Here is a 20,508-nt window from a genome sequence, read left to right on the forward strand (position 1 = left end):
CCCGCTTGGCAAATAAAGAGAAGCCATTAAGAATACTTCTGTTCAACGTGCTTTTTGCATTCATATTCCATTGAGCAATTTTAGGCACCAAAACTGCTGCTTTCTGAATCAAGGAAAATCCTATGCCTCAAATATGGTCATGCTAGGCCCATGATGGTGAACCCATGGTCCACATGCCCAAAGTGGCACATGGAATCATGTTGCTTGGCACGCATAGCATCGCCTGTTCCTCTTCTGGGTTTCTGGCGCTCATGTGTGCACAATGATAAGCTGGCTTTCGTACGTGCGATAATGTTGGAAACTGGAAGAGCTGGTCTTCCGTTTTCTGGCGTGAGCATGCATGCTGGCCAGCTGATCGTTGCATGCGCATGTGCACCAGTAACCAGAAGACTAGCTGTCTGGTGCACATGCATGCGCCGGAAACCAAAAGTTCATTTTCTGGCATGCGCATGCCCCCTGGCCAGCTCCTCTTCCAAGTTGTGGCCCCGATGAGTGCGCACTAAGTGCACGGGTGCATATATGCTCCCTTTTCAGCACGTGGTGCCGAAAAGGTTCCCCATCACTGTGCTAGGCTCATGGAACAAAACTATGTTTAGGAATACACTGTAAAAGATTAATTATAGTCCTTAAGAATGTACTTTGGTTTCTGTTCAGATTGTATAAATCTTAAAACCTTTTCTGTTAGGATAACCTAAGGATAGTTTACATATTAATGAAGACTATAAAACACAACTCCATTGTTTACATGTGGTCAAAAGTAGACCCAGGTACATTAGATTTTGGCAGTAGTTTTCTCTCCAAGCTTGTTTCAATTTAGTTTCTGAATGTTTTGTTACCCATCTACATAACATCATTATCAGGATTCATTCATTCATTCATCCATCCATCCATCCATCCATCCATCCATCCATTCATTCATTCATTCATTCATTCATTCAGATTTATATTGCCACCTGTTTGCCCATGGCAACCTAAGGTGGCTTACAGAAATATAAAAACCTCATATATAAAACAATAAGACTAATAAAAAAGAATAATTATATAACAGATAAATAAATAAATTAAAATAACCCCTTACTCTGGCGACAACACATTACATGAGCCATTTAATGGGCTCCATCCCGCTCTGCGTTTCCCAGGCTTGCTGGCAGAACCAGGTCTTCAGCGCCTTCCAGAAGAGTGTTAGAGTGGGGGCCATTCTAATCTCTGGGGGAATGATGTTCCAGAGAGAGGGAGCCATCATGGAGAAGGCCCTTCTTCTAGGTCCCACCAGGTGTATCTCCCTTGGGGATGGGACCCGCAACTTTCCTTGTCTCCCCACTCTGGTGGGTTCGGTAGATGTGACCAGCAAGGGGTGGTCCCTCAGATAACCTGGTCCCAAGCCATGAAGGGCTTTAAAGGTGACAACCAGCACCTTGAATTGCACCCGGAAGCAAATCAGCAACCAATGCAGCTCCCGCAGGAGAGGTGACACATGTGCACACCAAGGTCTACACAAAACCATGTGGGCCGCTGCCTTTTGCAGCCTTTTTTTCTTGTCTTTCAATCTCATTTCTTTTTCTCTGCTTCTTCTTTCACTATGCAGGAAACGATGGGCCAGCAAGCTAAGACCATGAGATCTCAGGTGAAGAAGACCACCATCAGGGACAAGTTGAAGCAATCCCAAAACTTCCTACAAAAGCTGCGGTTCCTTGCAGATGAGGTGATTCATTCATAACTTTATCCCCCTTTATATGTACACCTTAACTTAACCCTGGGTGTCAAGGGTGATTTAAGCCTGCAGGTGCATAGAGAGACCTGCTCCTTGCAGTACTGTTTTCATTTCAGTCAAGGAAGGAAATAGCTGCAGATTTGATGGTGCAACATCTGTGTTATCACCAACACTTTAATCCTCTGTCCTGAATAGGAAGGATGATCTGCATGTCTATGGATATTCTTGGGCATTCAGGTCATGGTTATCCCGAAACAGCTTTTCCAAAGTCAGTTGGATTTTGTTTGTTTTTTCCTTGAAGGCATTTTACTTCTCCTCCAAGCAATTTCTTCAGTTCTGACCTAATGTTTTGTTCAGTGGTGGGTTTCAAAAATTTTTAGAACCTCTTCTGTAGGTATGGCCTGCTTTGTGGGAGTGGCTTGCCAGCCATGTGACCAAGTGGGAGTGGCTTGCCAGCCATGTGACTGAGTGGGAGTGGCTTGCCAGTCATGTGACTGGGTGGGTGTGGCCAACTTGTAAAATGTGGTGAAATTCACTCAACAACGCTCTTGCTTAGCAACCAAAATGTTGGCTCAGAAACTCTGGCATTTGAAGCACGCAAGTCTTAAAGCTGTCAAGTTACAAAACCCTTGCACCCTTAACCCTTTAGAAAAAAAACCCCAGGGATGTTCAAACTTGACAGTTTTAAGACTTTAAAGTTTAGATAGGACTCTTAGAGGTGGGCGGGGCGATTGGTAAGCCAGCCAATCAGTGAGCGGCGGGTGGGGCAAGCGTGGTGTGGGAGGGCAAGGGGAGGGGGCTGGAACCGGTTCTAAACGGCACGGTAGATTAGTGGAACCTCTTCTATAGAAGAGGTTAGAATTGGCAGGAACCTACCACTGGTTTTGTTGTGTAAGAAGAAGCAGCTGGTAGAGTGACCATTTGGGGCCTTTTAGGTTGTGAGCTGAGGCAAAGCAATGACTCCATTTACAAGTGAAAGAAGCCCAATGGGTGATTTGGGTGACTGAGTGGGAAATTCACCTTAGAACAAGGAAAGTAGCAATTCCCAAATGTTTTTGATCTCTAGCAGAGTCCCATATTCATAGTTGAAATAAAGAAATGGATTCGGTCAGAGATGGGTTGCTAATTTTTTACTACCGTTTCGAGGGCGTTCCTGTGCTCGCTCCCTCCCACCCGCGACACTTCTGTGCATGCGCAGAAGGGTCCGGGTGGGTGGGCAGAGCCTCCCGCCGCTGCTACTACCGGTTCAGCCGAACTGGCCGCAACCCTCCTCTAGATTCAGTGAAGGGTAGGTTCTTGGTTCATCATGCCCAACAATCCCTGCCTTTCTCCTCTCTGCCTGTCATTTTCAGCCTCAGCACAGCATTCCTGAGATCTTCATCTGGATGATGAGCAATGGCAAGCGCATAGCCTACGCCCGCATCCCCTCCAAGGACATCCTCTACTCCATTGTTGATGAGGAAACAGGCAAAGACTGCGGAAAAGTGAAGACGGTTTTCCTCAAGGTGACTTAGCGTGTCTTTCTTTATCTGACTAACATTTCATTTTCTGTGGTAGATGGGGGAAGAAGTAGCATGATGTGAGAAGCATGTGTGAAAAGAAAAAAAGAACGGCGGGAATATAAATTTGCCAGGATATCATGATCCTCCTTATCCACAGATTCCCCTTGTCTGCAATCTGAAGGCAACAAGGGCGGAAGTGGCCCTGTGCTTTCAACACAGTTGTATGAAACAGAATTTCATCTGAAGCTTTTCACACCCCAGAATTGTTTTAGAGCTTCATTGTGTAATATGTTAGGAATGTGAGAAAAACATGAAAGAAAGAAAGAAAGAAAGAAAGAAAGAAAGAAAGAAAGAAAGAAAGAAAGAAAGAAAGAAAGAAAGAAAGCTGGCAATTTTCCATAGACCAGGGGTGTCAAACTCAAGGCCCAGGACCCACCCTGGAAACAGCAAAGGACCGGCCTGCCGTGCCTCTGCCAGCAAAAACAGAGCTCAGGGTCGCTCGTCGCCTTCACAAGCTCCATTTTCACTAACAGAGGGATGCAGGAGGCAGTCACAACCAAAAACAGAACTTGTGAGGGCTGCAGGTGGCCCTCACAAGCTCCATTTTCACTGGCACAGGGATCCAAGTGGCCGTCACAGCCAAAATGGAGCTCAGGAGCCCATTTTCAATAGCAGAGTGTTTGGGCCGCCACAGGCACCCCTGACATGAGTGACATTGAACTGGCCCTGTCTCCCCTGGCCGCACTCACACTCACACACACACACACACACACACACACAAGGTCAAACACAACTGTGATGTGGCCCTCACTGAAATCAATTTCGACGCCTCTGCCATAGCCTTTGCAGTTTGTTTCTGCAATTCAGAAGAAAGGATGTAAGTTATTTCTGCTACAACAGGCTGGTTCAGCATTCAGCAGGGAAGGCAAAACCTGATCCATATATTGAAAAAAAAAATGTTTTGAAATTGGATATTTGTGTTTTTCCATATCCAGAACATTTTAACCATTGAAACAATATATAAATTTGATAAACCCAAAATATTAAATCATGTTTAATTGTGTAGTTTACTTTTGAGCATTTAAACATATAAGAAGGCTTTTTTAAAAAATCAACTCAGTGTTCTTGGATTACAGCTCCAATCATTTCCAGACAGTTGCAGATTTAATGGTTTGCTAGTATTTTTTTTTAAGCTTTGGATTAAATAGTAGTGTTTGTGATAACTTCATGAGTTTCAGAACTCAAAAATAGGAATAAATGGGAACGATTCTGATAGAATGATGGAAACACAACCTGTTAAATCTTTCTCTTCTTTGACTCATCTTTTCTTCAGTTACCTGGGAAACGGGGATTTGGGCCAGCCGGCTGGACTGTACAAGCCAAAATGGAAGTTTATATGTGGCTAGGACTCAACAAACAGAGAAAGGATTTCCTCAGTGGTCTACCCTGTGGCTTTGAGGAGAAGAAACTTCCTGCGGGACAAAGTCTCCTAACTTTCCCACCCATCAGCCTCCTCTATACTAGTAAGAAAATATCCCCTTTGTTTTTGGTGGGACGGGGAGTAGAGACACAAGGCACAGGATTTCTTCTCTCACACCATGGGGAAGAAGATCTGTCAGAAGACATTGTCTGAGATAAAATGATGTCCGCCCCCCCCCCCCAACAGTTCCAGACTCAGAGGTCCCTGGGATGGATCTTATTTTGCCATTAGCTGCTTCAAAGTTACTTGCATGGCAGGCTAGATTAAGTGAATGTGGGATGTTGTTTTGCACTTCGCAGCTCCCTCTTCCAATGTTCTGTTGCATTTCTTCCATAATTTGCACTCTGCTTAATAGTGTAATGAGGTTATATCTGAGAATAGATAATCAGAGCCTGATTTTCTAGGTGTTAATTTTGAAAATGGGACCCAGGTTCAAAGCAAAGGCCTATTGAAAAATGATTGCATATTTTCTCCTCCCCCCCCCCCCAAATCTAATTCTGCATCTGTCTTCCTGAATCTTCGTTCTTTCCATCACAGAGAAACAAGTCTTCCAGCTCCGAGCCCACATGTACCAGGCCAGGAGTTTGTTCGCCGCAGACAGCAGCGGCCTTTCTGACCCTTTTGCCCGGGTTTTCTTTATCACTCAGAGTCAATGCACCGAGGTAAGATGGCAGCTGCCTGACTCAAGAAGTGTTGTTGCAGGTCAGCCTTTTCCACTCCTTGTCCTCCGGGTATGCTGGGTTACAATTCCTATATACAATACAATACAATAGCAGAGTTGGAAGGGACCTTGGAGGTCTTCTAGTCCAACCCCCTGCCTAGGCAGGAAACCCTATACCGTTTCAGACAAATGGCTATCCAACATCTTCTTAAAGACTTCCAGTGTTGGGGCATTCACAACTTCTGGAGGCAAGCTGTTCCACTGATTAATTGTTCTAACTGTCAGGAAATTTCTCCTCAGTTCTAAGTTGCTTCTCTCCTTGATTAGTTTCCACCCATTGCTTCTTGTTCTACCCTCAGGTGCCTTGGAGAATAGTTTTTGACTCCCTCTTCTTTGTGGCAACCCCTGAGATATTGGAACACTGCTATCATGTCTCCCCTAGTCCTTCTTTCTCTTAAGCTAAACATACCCAGTTCCTTCAACCGTTCTTGATATGTTTTAGTCTCCAGTCCCCTAATCATCTTTACCGTATGTTTTGCTCCATAAGACGCACCTCACCATAAGATGCACCTAGGTTTTGAGGAGGAAAAGACAAAAAAAATATGAATATGGAGCACCGTCTCACTGTGAATATGGAGCGTCGAATATGAAGCAGCAGTGTAGTGAGGGCTAGGAGGCGGAGCCTAAGGGGACCACCATGGATCGGTGTCCTCTCATGTGCCAGCTCTGCCTATTGACTCCTGCACTGCGGAGAAGAGACAGAAGAGGCGGGGTTCAGCACTGTAAAAGGACCCCACCTCCACGGCCCAGCTGCTATTCATCATATTCGCTCCATGATACGCACAGACATTTCCACTCACTTTGGGGGGGGGGTGTCTTATGGAACAAAAAATACGGTACTCTGTTTGAGACACATGATAGCTGTGTTACCTAGGGTAATGGAGGTTATAGTTACCACATCTGGAAGGTGCAGGGTGTAGAAATTCTGTTTTAAGTAAATTTTCAGGGGTGTCTGAAAGATAAAAAAGTCGAGTGATACCTTCATGATCAAAACATTGCCTGTTTTTTACATGCATCAACCATGCAACACTATAGTCTATGCCAGAATTTCAGAGTGTCTTTGCTTGGTAGTTGCCTGATGGTGTGCAGAACATGTGTGTAAGATGCTGTTCCATGTTATTGGCTACATAGTCAATGGGAGGAGTTCATTCATCCATTCATTCATCCATCCATCCATCCATCCATCCATCCATCCATCCATCCATTCATTCAATTTCTATAGTTGCCCATTTCAGTCAGTGAATCTGGGCAGCTTACCATTCAAAAAATATAGTCCAATTAAAACACTAACATTTTAAAACAATAAAAACAATGTACTCATTCATCCTTCTAAATCCGTAAATAACTTAGGACTAATTATTTGTACATAATTTCTCTTATGTATTCTTTCTTCTGCTCTATGATGAAAATCAGAAGTCCTGTTTCATGGTGCTCCAGGCATTGCCAACTCTGGTGCAGCACTGCATGCCATTCCTATGTCATCATAACATCACTGGTGGTTTTTGACTGATCTACTAGATCCAACAAAGTGGGCATGCAGTGTGTCATTTTGATAAAGCAATATTATCTGGTTGGGTGAAGAAAATAGCACCTCCTTCATGGAATACCCTCCTCAAAGAGATTCAGACAACCCCTCAACCGTACTGACCTTTCATGAAGGTCCAAAAGACCTGGCTTTCCCCCCCAGTTGTGAATGGAATCTCCTCTGGGGTGTGTGGGTGTAATATATGGATCAGGCATTTATTATAGTGACTCAGCTCTTCTTTTAACTTAGTATTTTGCTGCTATTGTTGTTATTATGGTAAGTGAACAGTCACGTAAGTTTGCTGAATGGATATATATATATATATACTAGTCTCCCTTTATTTATTTATCAGTACAAATACAACACAAATATAAAAAGGCAACATTAAAAATAAAAATATGGTTTTCTGCCTGCATGGTCTTCTGTGATGAGCCGAAGGACAGAAAGAGGGAGTAGTGACCTTCCTCCCATATTTAGGCATACCAGGGGTTGTAACACAAATACATACATACATACATACGTACGTACGTACGTACGTACGTATGTATGTATGTATGTGTGTGTGTGTGTGTTGGTCTTGTTGTATTCGGGTCTTTTCCCGTGTAAGATTGAGATTGTCTTGGCAACGTTTCAGCAAGGTCTCACTCGCCATCTTCAGGCTGGGTTTTGGGTTTAAAGTGTGATCGGAACTGCCGTCTTTCTATAAATCTTGGTGGGGTGTGTGGAGTGCTGGCTTTGTTTCAGTAGGTGGAATGATTGGTTGTGTGGTTGTATCATGATTGGTAGATTGGTGCTGATTGGTGCTGGTTGTGTGTACATTGTTGTTTCGTGTTGTAACGGCCTGGGTGATGGGTGGGGCTCGTTTGTTGACTAGGGCTGGTTTCCAGATGTCTGGTAGGCAGGAGGTATCATCACGTTTATTCATGTTGTTGGGGTGTTTCTCTATTTCCATAGCTTCCATAACTATTCTCTTGTTGAAGTGTTCTGTTTTGGAGATTAACCCAGTTCCTTCAAAATTAATTTCATATTCCTGTAACTTTAAAGTGCTGGAAAAGGGAGGAAGTTTTTTCTTTTTTTCTTACTGCATTCTTGTGTTCTGCAATGCGTGTGTTTATTCTCCTGTTCGTTTGTCCTATGTATGTTGCAGGGCAGATTTTGCATGGTATTTGGTCTATGAACCAAAAAAAAAAAAGCCTGATTGAAAAGGGGATCAGAATGCTGAGCTTGGTATAATAACCTTACATTTCAAATTCAAAACAAAGTGAATGATTTCTGTCTTATGTTAATAAACAAAAAACCGTCCTTTAGAATGGAAGCCAAAAGAAGGTTTGTTGAGATGAAGAAGAGGTATTGGACCTCTTTAATTCTTTGCTCCCTCCACCCACAGGTCTTGAATGAAACACTTTGTCCTACCTGGGACCAACTGCTGGTGTTTGACAATGTTGAGCTATATGGGGAAGTACATGAGATGCGGGATGACCCTCCCATTATTGTCATTGAAATCTATGACCAGGATACAGTGGTAAGAGAAGACTGAGGCCCAGTGAGGCAATTGGTCCCCAATGTCCATAAAATGAGACAGAGGTGGCATTTTTTACATGTATTATATAAATTCAGAAGCCTCCAGTAAGAACGTCTCCTGATATCCCTCAGGATTATCATTATATATTTGTAATTAGTATATATTATCATTATATATTTCTTAATATAATGTAATATACTGCTCTTAGGCAACTAAACTAGATAGTTAGCAGCAGGCTCGGGTCCAGGATCTTGCTTCTTTTAACAGCCCCATAATCCCTTTGCGGGGTGGAATCTGGGCAACTGAATGGAGCTAGCAGAGCGTTTACTGGCTGGATGCCCTTCCTGTCACCAATGTGGAGATTTGTTCAGCAGATATATTCCCATTGTGCCCAGAGAGAGAAATATCTGGCCTCTTCCTAGGAGCGAACTCACAGCCTCCTGATTGTGAGGCGAGAGCTCTACCTCTAGGCCACCGCACCACTCCAGGTCCAGGATCTTGCTGTTTGTCTAAAAATGTTCATCAGTGAAAAACAGCAACACTCCTGCACTGCAGTCCCCATACGCATTTCTCCTAGATAAATAGTAAGCATTTATTTTTAAGGCTGAGACGAAAAGAGTAGCTTGTCTGGCTAGTTTAATCCTGAACTTTTCATCTACTATTTTTCCCCCTGAGGGTGGACTGGAGATCAGGATGTCATAGTCTTTGCCTTGATGTTTTGAACAAATTTTTCAACTGGTGGGCTACTCAGCAGTGGCGCTTTGGAGACCCTGGGAAGGATTAAGATGGCGATTTCTGTATATTTTCAGGGAAAGGCTGACTTCATGGGACGGACATTTGCCAAACCTGTGGTAAAGATGTCAGATGAGGAATACTGCCCTCCACGTTTCCCGCCTCAGTTGGAATATTACCAGATCTACCGGGGTAACTCAACTGCTGGAGACCTGCTGGCTGCCTTTGAACTCCTTCAGGTAATGGAAGGAACTGTGGTGTTTTAGAGTACAGATGGATAGTATCAGGCTTGAAACCTCATTAGGCAAATTAAAAGATTAACAGAGTTGGAAAGGGCCTTGTAGGTCATCTAGTCAAACCCCGCGCTCAAGCAGCAGACCCGACACCATTTCTGACAGGTGGCAGTCCATTCTCTTCTTGAAAGCTTTCAGTGATGAAGCTCCCATAACTTATAAAGGCAAGTCTTCCATTGGTTGATTGCTCTCACTGTCAGAAAATTTCTCATTTCCAGATTGAATCTCTCCTTCTTCAGGTTCCATCCGCTATTTCTTATCTTGACTTCAGGGGCTTTGGAAAATAGCTTGATCCCTTCCTCCACCCCCTCAAATATTGAAACATGTCTCACCTAGTCCTTCTTTACACTAGACTAGCCATGCCCAGTTCCTGCAACCGTTCATCGTACGTTTTAGTCTCCAGTCCCCTAATCATCTTGGTTGGTTTTCTCTGCACTTTTTCTAGACAACTTTATATAGTGTGGTGACCAAAGCTGGATGCACTTTTCTAGATGTGGCCTTACTAAAGCTTTATAGAATGGTATTAGTACCTCACTTGAACTTAATTATATCCCTCTGTAAATGCAATTTAGGAGTGCATTGGTTTTTTTTGGCTGCGGCAGCACGCTGCTGGCTCATATTTAACTGGTTGTCCACTAAAACTCCAAGATCCCTCTCACAGTTACTGCTATTATGCTATATGTGTACTTTTGGGGTTTCTTGCCTAAGCGTTCATTTATGTAAGTGTTCAAAATTCATTTCTTTCAGAGTTAATTTGGGTGTAAAACATTCTGGGTGAGGGAAGTGGATGGGACCCAAATTGGGATGGGAGTTGTCCCCTGCCCTATCTGAGATATTTATTGGTAGTGTTTCATATTCTCTCCTTGCCCCCACATCTCAGTTAAAAATATGATGGATTTGGACAACAATTCAATAATAATACAATACAATAGTAGAGTTGGAAGGGACCTTGGAGGTCTTCTAGTCCAACCCCCTGCCTAGGCAGGAAACTCTATACCGTTTCAGACAGATGGCTATCCAACATCTTCTTAAAGACTTCCAGTGTTGGGGCATTCACAACTTCTGGAGGCAAGCTGTTCCACAAAAGCTGCTTACTTGTCTCACTGGATAAAATAGGGCATTTGTGAAAGAACAAAAAACAAAATAACTAAGTAATACTTGTTATCAAGATAACTCAAACTTTTCTGAAGATGGATTGCACAGAGTAAGCCCTACAAATGGAACCCTCATAGGACAGGATCTTATAAATATGAAATGTTGTTTCATTTCTGAAAATGGACATTTGCTTTTCCATCTTCTTTTTTACTTGAGAATAGGGTTTGTTTCACGGACCTGCCTATTTCTCTCTTCCCCTGTCCCTCTACCATATCCATTTTCTTAGCTTCATTATCATGAGAAAGGCAGATCTTGCTGGCAGTCACCAATCAGTTGTGCTACAAATTAAGATGCTTCTCAAATTGTCTAAGATTGAACAAAGTACTTGTTGTTATGCCATTCTGTCTTTTAGCTCAAGGATCTCTTTTGCATCACACATTGTTTATCACTTGTTCCTTTTCTTTTGCATCATTTGTTCTTTCCCCCAAAATAGCTATGCCATTGCTTGTTACCAGCCCTTTTCATCCTTCAATTAACTTCTTTGAGTCCCAGATAAAATGTTGTAATTGGATTTTCTAAATTAGCTAGGAATGAAGCAAGAAGCACTAATGTAATTTCCCTAAAACAGAACACTCCCATCCTCCCTCCCTCCCTCCCTCCCTTACTCTCTCTGTAAGAGATAGTCTAGACCCCCAAATCATAGGAAACATATAAATGAAAAAGTACCTTCTTGACAGACGATGCATCATGCTTGCAAAGATTAAGAAGCTAAAAAAATAGAATCTCTCTCATATCAGCCTTCTATCTTCCAGATTGGACCCGCTGGGAAATCAGATCTGCCTCCCATCGATGGACCCACAGATATGGATCGGGGTCCCATCTTGCCTGTCCCTCTGGGGATTCGCCCTGTTCTGAGCAAATATCGAGTAGAGGTAATATGAATTCTTTCGACAATTATTGGAATTTGTAGATATCTCTTTAGCACAAAATCCACACAGCGGACGTGGTTCCCTTTGGAAAACTGTTTTATTTATTCATATATTTATTTGATATTTATTTATTAATTTTTATGCTGCACATCTCCCCTATAAGGCGATTCTGAGTGGCTTTGTGAACTGTCAGAGGTATTACCATGTTTCCATGAAAATATGACATATCCTGATACTAAGCCCAATTGGGCTTTTCAGCACATGGACAAAAATAAGCCTCCTCCCCCAAATTAGCCCCCCCAAAAAACTACTTAAACACATGTGCAGCTGGTCCCCACCATTTCTTCCAGTTGCTTCTGGAGAGGGGAGGGGGGGCCATGCCCCATGCACCCATCCCTAACGGTAATGGTGATGGCTGCGCAAAAAGAGTGGCCATGTCAAAAAGAGCAGCCGTGGAAGAGAGAGCGGCTGTGGGAAAAAGAGCACCCACCATGCCTCGCGCCCCACCTGCCACCCCCCAAATTGTGCCCCAGCACAAGAAGCATCTTACCAGACACTGTCAGCTCCGTCGTGTCTCTTGGCCAGTATGTGCAGGGAAACATCACGGTAAAGAAAAACTTCTCGCGAGTGCGAGCAATTAACAACTTCTCGAAATCGCAAGAAGTTTTTTCTTTACCATGCAAGGTGTTTCCCTGCACAAACCGGCCGAGTGACGCGATGGAGCTGACAGTGCCTGGTAAGACGCACGTCTTGAGGCCCGCTCTGCCCCACCTGCCACGCCCCAAATTGCGCCCCAGCACAAGACGTGCATCTTACCAGACACTGGCAGCTCCATTGTGTTCCTTGCCATTGTGTCCAGGGAAACACATTGTGAAAAAACCTTCTCGCAAGTTTAAGAAGTTTGAACTCGCACTTCCGGTTCCGGCGGCTACGGCGACAGGCAAGCCTTTGCCTGCTCCTGCTCTCCCGGTGGGCTTCCCCCGCTTCTGGGGGGGCACAGGACGCCCCGGAGAGGTGTCCTGCCGAGGGAACGGCTCGCGGAGGGTCCTGGCGGCGGCGGCGGCTGGCGGGGGCTTCTCCGCTTCGTTCTAGGCACCGGGGAGCAGTCTCGGAGGGCGCCCGTGTGCGCGCGCCTCGCCCCATGCCGATCGGAGAACGCGCTATTGAACGAAGCAGCGGCAATGTGGTGAGAGGCTTCCCTTCTCCATTCCCTCTATCTTGAATTTATGGACTTTTCAGCATCTTTTTTAAAAAAAAAGTTAAACTTTCGGACTTTTGCTAGAGGTGCGGCTAGAGGGAGGGGGATTTCCCCCCCTCCCTTGGACAAGCGGCTTGAGAAGATTTTGCTTTCGCCCTCAGGGGAAGGAGGAGGGGGGAGAGCCAACTAATGATGCCTCACCCTCATAAAAGTGACTTTCATTGGACTTAGCTCCAGAATCTATGGGTGAACTGAGAACTTTCTGAACTTTTAAAACTTTATTATGCCTCTGAGCCCAAAGCTGGCAGGGCAAGATGGCACACTTCCGTTGTCTTCATGAACTGTGAAACCTGACTCCACCTTTAAAATTCAGGCTTCCGGTCTTTGTCTCCGAGACACCCAGAGGAATCTCTTGTGGATTGTTCTTTTCTGAACTCTTTGGGGAAAAAATTTTCATCTATTGCTAGACTGACTAAAGAAATCCCCATCTGTTTGGATCCTCTGCCTTCTGGATTCGCCTGCCTGCTCTACTTCTCCAGCTGCCCAGTCTCTATTTTGACTGATTTCCTTGCTTTAAAAACCATGTCTCCAAAAAGACCACCTCCTGGAAAGCCTGGATTTGCTACTTCTGCCCCAACGTCTGCAACGTCTAGCCCAGCTACACAGTCAAAGATAACAGAACTGATGCAACCCAAGACTACAGAGATAGACTTTCAACAAATGCTTCAACAAATTCTACAGGGCCAGGAGGAAATTAAGAAACAGTTAAGGGAAATGAAAGATGAAATTAAACAGAACCAAGCTCAAATCTTTAAGAACTCACAGAGACTGGACCTTGTGGAGGGTGGGGTGGCGGAGGCGAGGGGGGGGGGGTAGAGGCTTTACAGAAGGGGAACAAAGAACTTGACATCCAACAAATGAAAATAGAGTTTGAGAGAATGTCCTTTTATCTTAGATTTCAAAATGTAATAGAAGCAGATGGGGAAAACATAAGGGACATTATGACTAATATTCTAGCTGAATACATACACAAAGATAAACAGCAGATGGAATGGGAGATAGACCTAGCTTATAGAGTGAATTCAGCATATGCCAGAACACATAATGTACCCAGGGAGGTTCACATTAAATTCCTTAGGAAAACCACAAGAGATGAAATTCTGGGTGTGCAAAGGGGGCAAACATTGACATACTGTGACAGGGAGATAACCATTCTAAAGCAGATTCCCAAAAAAATTAGGGAAAAAAGGAAAAATTATTCGCAATTGGCGAATAAATTATACCAGAAGGGGGTGTGGTTTAGATGGTTGATGCCTGAAGGTATGCTGATATTCTGGGAGGAGACAAGAATTAGAATTAATACTCCCATAGAGGCACAGGCCTTTATGGAAAAAAATAAAGCCAACCTAGAAAAAACAGAAGACACCACAACGGTCACGCAGGACACGGGAGGGGCCGGAGCTCTGCCAGCGGGGGGTGAAGGGGCAACACCAAGAAAGCTCAGATCACAAAAATAAATAAGAAAATCACAATGTTATAAACAGACCGAAAGTAAAAATGAATTTATAACTAGACTATATATTATAATTATATAAATTGATTGAAAATTATTCTTTCTAGAATTAAGATGCTGACTTTTTATTATGTATTAAGATTTGATATTTTGATGTAATCTAGGAGTTTGGAGGGAGGGGGCGTCTGCCGCATTTGCAACTGCCAAAATTTGTAATTCCACCTACCCTTTTCCACATAAATGTTTTTAAAAAAACCAATAAAACTTTTTGAAAAAAAAAAAAGAAGTTTGAACTCGCGAGGAGGTTTTTTTTTACAACATGTTTCTCTGAACACAACGACAAGGAACACGATGGAGCTGGAAAGATAAGACCCGTGTCTCGCTTCTCGCCCGGCCCACCTGCCAGAAAATAATAACACACGCACACACACACACACACACACACACCAATAACAAGGCGAAGAAGCCCTTAATATTGAGGTCAAAAGAAAATAAGACCCTATCTTATTTTGGGGGGAAATATGGTATGTGGAATGAAGACATCTCTTGCCTTTATCTTCAAAAGCAAAGTTAATTACTGGGCACAGATTCACAATATTTTGTATGTTTGTGTTTGCCTAGATTTTTGTATATCCCCACACGAAGCCTTTTGTTTTCTTTTACAAGAAATAAAACAAAACAAGAGCTTGAAAGATATAATTACATACAGTATATACAATCATGAACAAAAGCATCCTGGGAAACCTATGAATAGTAATTTAGCTGTGAGTGAAATAAATATCAAAGCAAGAATTTCAACAATTTAGAATATATTTTTTTGAAACCTTTAACATTTCAGCCCTTGTTTTATAACTAAAGTAAATGGACGTTTTTCTTTCAATGCATGCAGGAGTTTTAGGCCAACAGTGTTAATTATGATGAAATTGGTCCATTATTTGTTAAGTTTCTTAAGCTTCTTGGTAACATTTCTTACATTGTCTCCTTATATAATTGGATTCGTGTTGTTTGCATCCTTGGTTTCTTTATCTTTTTGGTATTTCCAATCGTCTAACTCAGGGGTGTCAAACTCAAAGCCGACAGGCTGGATCCAACCAATGGGGTGCTTAAATCTGGCCTGTGGGGCTGGCCTGGAAATATCAAAGTACCGGCCCACAGTGCCTCTGCCAGCCAAAACAGAGCTTGGTGGGGTCACCCATTTTTGGCCTCCCTGGCCTCCAGCAGCACTATGATGGCCAAAAATAGGCCATACAGATGCCCTCTGAGGCTCCCGTGCAACCTGTTTTTGGCCTCCCCAGCTTCCAGCACCACTCTGTTGGCCAAAAACGGGTTGCATGGAGACCTCATGGGGCCTCGGCACAGCCTGTTTTTGACCAGATTCCAGCAGGTTCTAACAGGCTCTGGAGAACCGGTAGCGGAAATTTTGAGTAGTTCGGAGAACCAGCAAATGCCACCTCTGGCTGGCCCCAGAGTGGGGTGGGAATGGAGATTTTGCAGTATCCTTCCCCTGCCATGCCCTCAAGCCACACCATGCCTACCAAGCCACTCACATAGAACCGGTATTTTAAAAAATTGAATTTCACCACTGTGCTGGAGACCATGGAGGCTGAAAAAGAGGCCGCGTGGCAGGGGTGGGTTTCTGCCAGTTTTAACCTCTCCACAAATCTACAGTGCCATTTAGAACCGGTTCCAGCTCTTTCCCCCCGCCCATCGGCACATCATCAAGATGAAGAGCAAGAGGAGGAATTCTGGGAGTTGAAGTCCACAAGTCTTAAAACTGTCAAGTTTGAACATCCCTGGAGTTTTTTTCTAAAGGGTCAGGGGTGCAAGGGTCTTGTAACTTGACAGCTTTAAAACTTGCACACTTCAATGCCATAGTTCCTGAGCCAACATGACTGGAGGAGGAATTCTGGGAGTTGAAGTCCACAAGTCTTAAAGCTTTCAAGTTTGAACACCCCTGGTTTTTTTTCTAAAGGGTTAGGGATGCAAGGGTCTTGTAACTTGACAGCTTTAAGACTTGTGTGTTTCAAATGCCAGAGTTTCTGAGCCAACATTTTGGTTGCTAAGCAAGAGCGTTGTTAAGTGAGTTTCACCACATTTTACAAGTTGCCCACGCCCACCCGGTCACATGGCCGGCAAGCCACTCACACAAAGCAGGCCACACCTACAGAAGAGGTTCAACAAAATTTTGAAACCCACCACTGCCACGCGGGGACCACCCGTGCCCCATTTTTGCCAGCAGGGTGCTGCAGGAGGCATCCATCCTGTCTCTCTCTCCCTCCCCTGGGCCGGCCACAGAGAACTACAATGCTGATCCGGCCCTCGAAGAAATCCAGTTTGACACCCTTGGTCTAACTATAACAGACTCCTCTTTCATTCTCTGATTCAACTTCCTTCTAGATTTTGTTCTGGGGATTGAGAGATCTGAAGCGAGTGAATTTGTCCCAGGTGGATAGACCTCGAGTGGACATTGAATGTGCTGGAAGAGGGGTCCAGTCATCTCTCATCCAGAATTATAAGAAAAATCCCAATTTCAGCACTTTGGTCAAATGGTTTGAAGTGGTGAGTTTTTCCTCCCCTCATGGAAGCAACATAAGGAAGAAGGGAATTGAAAGGACAGGCCCGATGGATCGCAACAAAATAATCTAATCCGCCATTCTGTAGATATCATTTTGGATGCTCACTATGTGCACCTACTACTCTCACTGTTGCATTCCAATAACTGATATCCATGGAAAGATAGAAATCCCCTGTCCTGTCCATCTCCTTATCTTTTCCCAGGCCTTCCTTCCCACCATATACAGGCTGTCAGGCCTGGAAGCCATCTTCTGCACTGGGCCTCCAGATCTGCCATATTTAGTGTTGTGGGAAATTGGGAGGGGGAATTATATGAAGTGGGATAGATGCAGTCAAAATAATATTCCTTTCTCAGAGAGTCAAGGACGTCTCGCCCTGCACCTGGAGTCATGTGACTGGGAGGCAGCTCCAGTTGGGATGGGTTCTGATTGAACCATGTGATGGACATGAGGGTGCTGGGCAGGGACTTGAACTTTCATCTGGGTGGGGAAAACCTGGAAACTTTCAGATTCGGGTTTTCCCAGATGCGTCAAAATGACACCTCTAATAAAATGGGACTTTGAGGAACCTCAAGCCTCAGAGTCTTCTTTCATTGGGGGTGTTACTTGGAACCCTGATACCAGCCCTGTTCTCCATTCTAACTACTGCAGTGGTGCAGTGGTTGAATGCAGTATTGCAGGCTACTTTTGCTGACTGCCAGCTGCCTGCAATTTGGCAGATCGAATCTCACCAGGTTGAAGCTTGACTCAGCCTTCCATCCTTCCAAGGTGGGTAAAATGAGGACCCATATTGTTGCAGGCAATATGCTGACTCTGTAAACCAGTTAGAGAGGTCTGTAAAAGCACTGTGAAGTGAGTCTAAGGGCTATTGCTCTAAAGTGAGCATAGTAAATGGCACGAGGCTGAAATGTTAGACTATGAGGAATCCATATGCTCCTGCAATCTTTCCGAAGATTTTCCCATAGTGAAATGAAATTGAAAAAGCATAACATTTGTGTAACCCTCACTCACACTCCCTGGATGGTAGAATACTTCCAATTCAAGGACATCACATATTTATTTGACTACAATACTGAAACAATGTAGGGGGGAAATCAGATTAGAAATATGAGTACATTTCTCATAAGACGTTGGTGGCCTAACCATGCCCAAGGCAATAACAATGTTAAGACTAACCAGATATCGGTCTGACCCATATCTATTTACTAAAGACTGGTTAAGTGGTCTTGGAAGCAAACAATGTTTTGATGAGTTGCAGATTCAGCTGTGCTCACACTGATCATCCAACAGACGTCTTTGGCACAGAATCTGATCCTCCTTGGCTGCAGTCTTACTTTTACATACCTGGCAAAGGCCCCTTAGAAATAAGTAGGCTTTACATTTACTTAAGTCATGCATAGGGTTGTGCTGTTAATGCAGAATCTGCTTATAATTTTACTGCCGGAGGTGGTATGCAAATATTTATACTTAAAAATAGCAGTTTTATATATAAAAGGAAATATTCAGAAATGCATTTCATGTCTTGGAGCATTACTCTTACAGTAATAGCTTTCACATCCTTCAACAATAAATAGTTCCCCATCCCACCCCAAATTTGGATGTCATAATTAAATCTTAGATTTAATCCAAGTCAGTGTAGTCATATTCCAAATGTCAAATTCTTATGAAAATTTGGCAAACTTCATATTTGGCATAGATTGTATCATTCAGCACAGGGCAAAACACTTGATCAGTTGGTCAACAGCTCAACCATGGGTTAGCTATGACAAGATGACCTCTCTTGATAGCTGTTTGAATATCCCTAAAATTCTGTTTGAAAATATTTTACCTCACTACAAGAGATTCTTGTACATAAAGAAGAGGAGAGCTGGCTAATCATCATCAACTTCTTTTTAATGACCCCATAATACCTTGCGGGGTGGATTCTGGGCAACTGAATGGAGATGAGTGTTTACTGGCCCGATGCCTTTCCTGTTGCCATTGCAGAGTTTTATTCAGCAGATATATTCTCATTCTGCCTAGAGAGAGAAATATTTGCCTCTACCTAGTCCCGAACTCACAACCTCCTGACTGTGAGGCGAGAGCTCCACCTCTAGGCCACCACACCACTCAAGAGAAGAGTGGTATGGTGAGTTGAAGTCCACAAGTCTTAAAGTTCCCAAGTTTGGACACCCCTGGTGTAGTGGATCTATTGAAGTTTATTCTTCCCAGTCCCTTAAGCATTCAGGAACTAAGTTTGGAAATCAGAACAGACTTTTAAGAGTTTTTCAGCAATCCAAACTAAGAACTCGACATTCAAAATAATGTACTTAACCAAAGAGGTAAACTCTTCAGAAGTAGCTGTTTCAAGCTTTCTCTTCTGCTTTCTCAACAATAGTCATCATAATGACTGTTTTAATGCCTCTGAGGAATATTTTTTCAGTTTAAGGAACCAATGTCTCAATAGCTTGTTGAATCAAAGTCAGGCAGTGTAAAAGGGTGATGGAATTTGTTTGTACAGGCCTAATAAGGTTAATTCAGCAGGTATTTCCTCTGGAGATTTCTATCTGTTAACCTCTGGTATCCACCCTCAATCTTCTTCTCCCTTGTGAGAGCAGCTTTAATGCTACATAGCATGAGTTTACAGATAGTCATATTCTTTTGCTGTAGTTTACCTCCCAAAAAATCTGGTGTTTTTCCTTCACTATTCTCATTAGAAAGTCCAACTATGTTATGAATTTGGAGTATTCCAAATTTTATCAGTTTTGTTAGAAATACTATGTATATATATCAGGGGGGTAAAACTATGTGAAAATTCCAAGAGCTATTGTAAGTGGGCATTAGCCAAGGTTAGCAGGCTGAAGTTCTCCAGATGTTTAGACAACTCGCTCATGCTGCTGGCATTGACCATGCTAGCTAGAACTAATGGGAGTTGAAATCCTAAACTTCTGAAGAGCATTCAGGATGCCTATTTTGGTGACACAGACAATATATTAAGCTTGATAAGTCCATGGCCTTTATTTATAACACACTTGTTTCCTCTAGAGGGACGCAGTGGCTCAGTGGCTAAGACACTGAGCTTGTCCATCGGAAAGGTATGCAGTTCAGCGGTTCGAATCCCTAGCACTGCCTAACGGAGTGAGCTCCCGTTATTTGTCCCAGCTGTCACATGACCAGGGAGATGTCTTCGAACTGCGCTGGTCTTCGACTTTGAAATAGAGATGAGCACCGGCCCCTAGAGTTGGGAACAACTAGCACTTGTGCACGAGGGAAACCTTTACCTATGTTTCCTCTGTGCCTCTTTCTTAAATACCAGAACCTGATCAAAATTCATGACTTGTATTTATTTTTCTTTTCAGGATCTGCCTGAAAATGAACTCTTGCATCCACCCCTCAATATTCGTGTGGTGGATTGCCGTGCCTTTGGGCGTTACACCCTTGTGGGAAGCCATGCTGTCAATTCCTTACGGAAGTTCATCTATAGACCTCCAGATAAGAAGACTCCACACTGGAGCACAGCAGGTAGGGAATGAAGAGGAATTCATGCTATGGGAATAGATGGCAGGAGAAGATCAATTGTTGGGCTGGTTGTCCTCATTGGCCAAGAGCGTGAATTATTAGTGCATTCCAAGTATCCAGATGATACCGATAGAAGCTCAGGTCACCTGTGGAGTCCTTGGTGCTCTCCAAGCATGGTTGTTTTCATGCAGATGTTTCCTTACCAAACTAGATAAC

General features: G+C 43.6%; 1 protein-coding gene across 1 annotated transcript in view; it reads left to right on the forward strand.

Annotated features, from left to right (window-relative positions):
• OTOF (otoferlin) overlaps nucleotides 1-20,508 on the forward strand; it is a gene marked incomplete at its 5' end in the record, with an annotated part of 209,536 nt that overhangs the window by 151,182 nt on the left and 37,846 nt on the right. The window contains 9 exons of the mRNA XM_081944293.1: nucleotides 1,586-1,702; nucleotides 3,064-3,216; nucleotides 4,547-4,736; nucleotides 5,231-5,355; nucleotides 8,327-8,461; nucleotides 9,271-9,450; nucleotides 11,379-11,513; nucleotides 16,619-16,780; nucleotides 20,133-20,295. Of these exons, the coding sequence (XP_081800419.1) occupies nucleotides 1,586-1,702; nucleotides 3,064-3,216; nucleotides 4,547-4,736; nucleotides 5,231-5,355; nucleotides 8,327-8,461; nucleotides 9,271-9,450; nucleotides 11,379-11,513; nucleotides 16,619-16,780; nucleotides 20,133-20,295 (1,360 nt within the window). The remainder of the gene's footprint in view (nucleotides 1-1,585; nucleotides 1,703-3,063; nucleotides 3,217-4,546; nucleotides 4,737-5,230; nucleotides 5,356-8,326; nucleotides 8,462-9,270; nucleotides 9,451-11,378; nucleotides 11,514-16,618; nucleotides 16,781-20,132; nucleotides 20,296-20,508) is intronic.

The sequence above is a fragment of the Natrix helvetica genome (assembly GCF_964273705.1).
Source record: "Natrix helvetica genome assembly, chromosome: 2".
In the NCBI taxonomy this organism is placed as follows: domain Eukaryota; kingdom Metazoa; phylum Chordata; class Lepidosauria; order Squamata; family Natricidae; genus Natrix; species Natrix helvetica.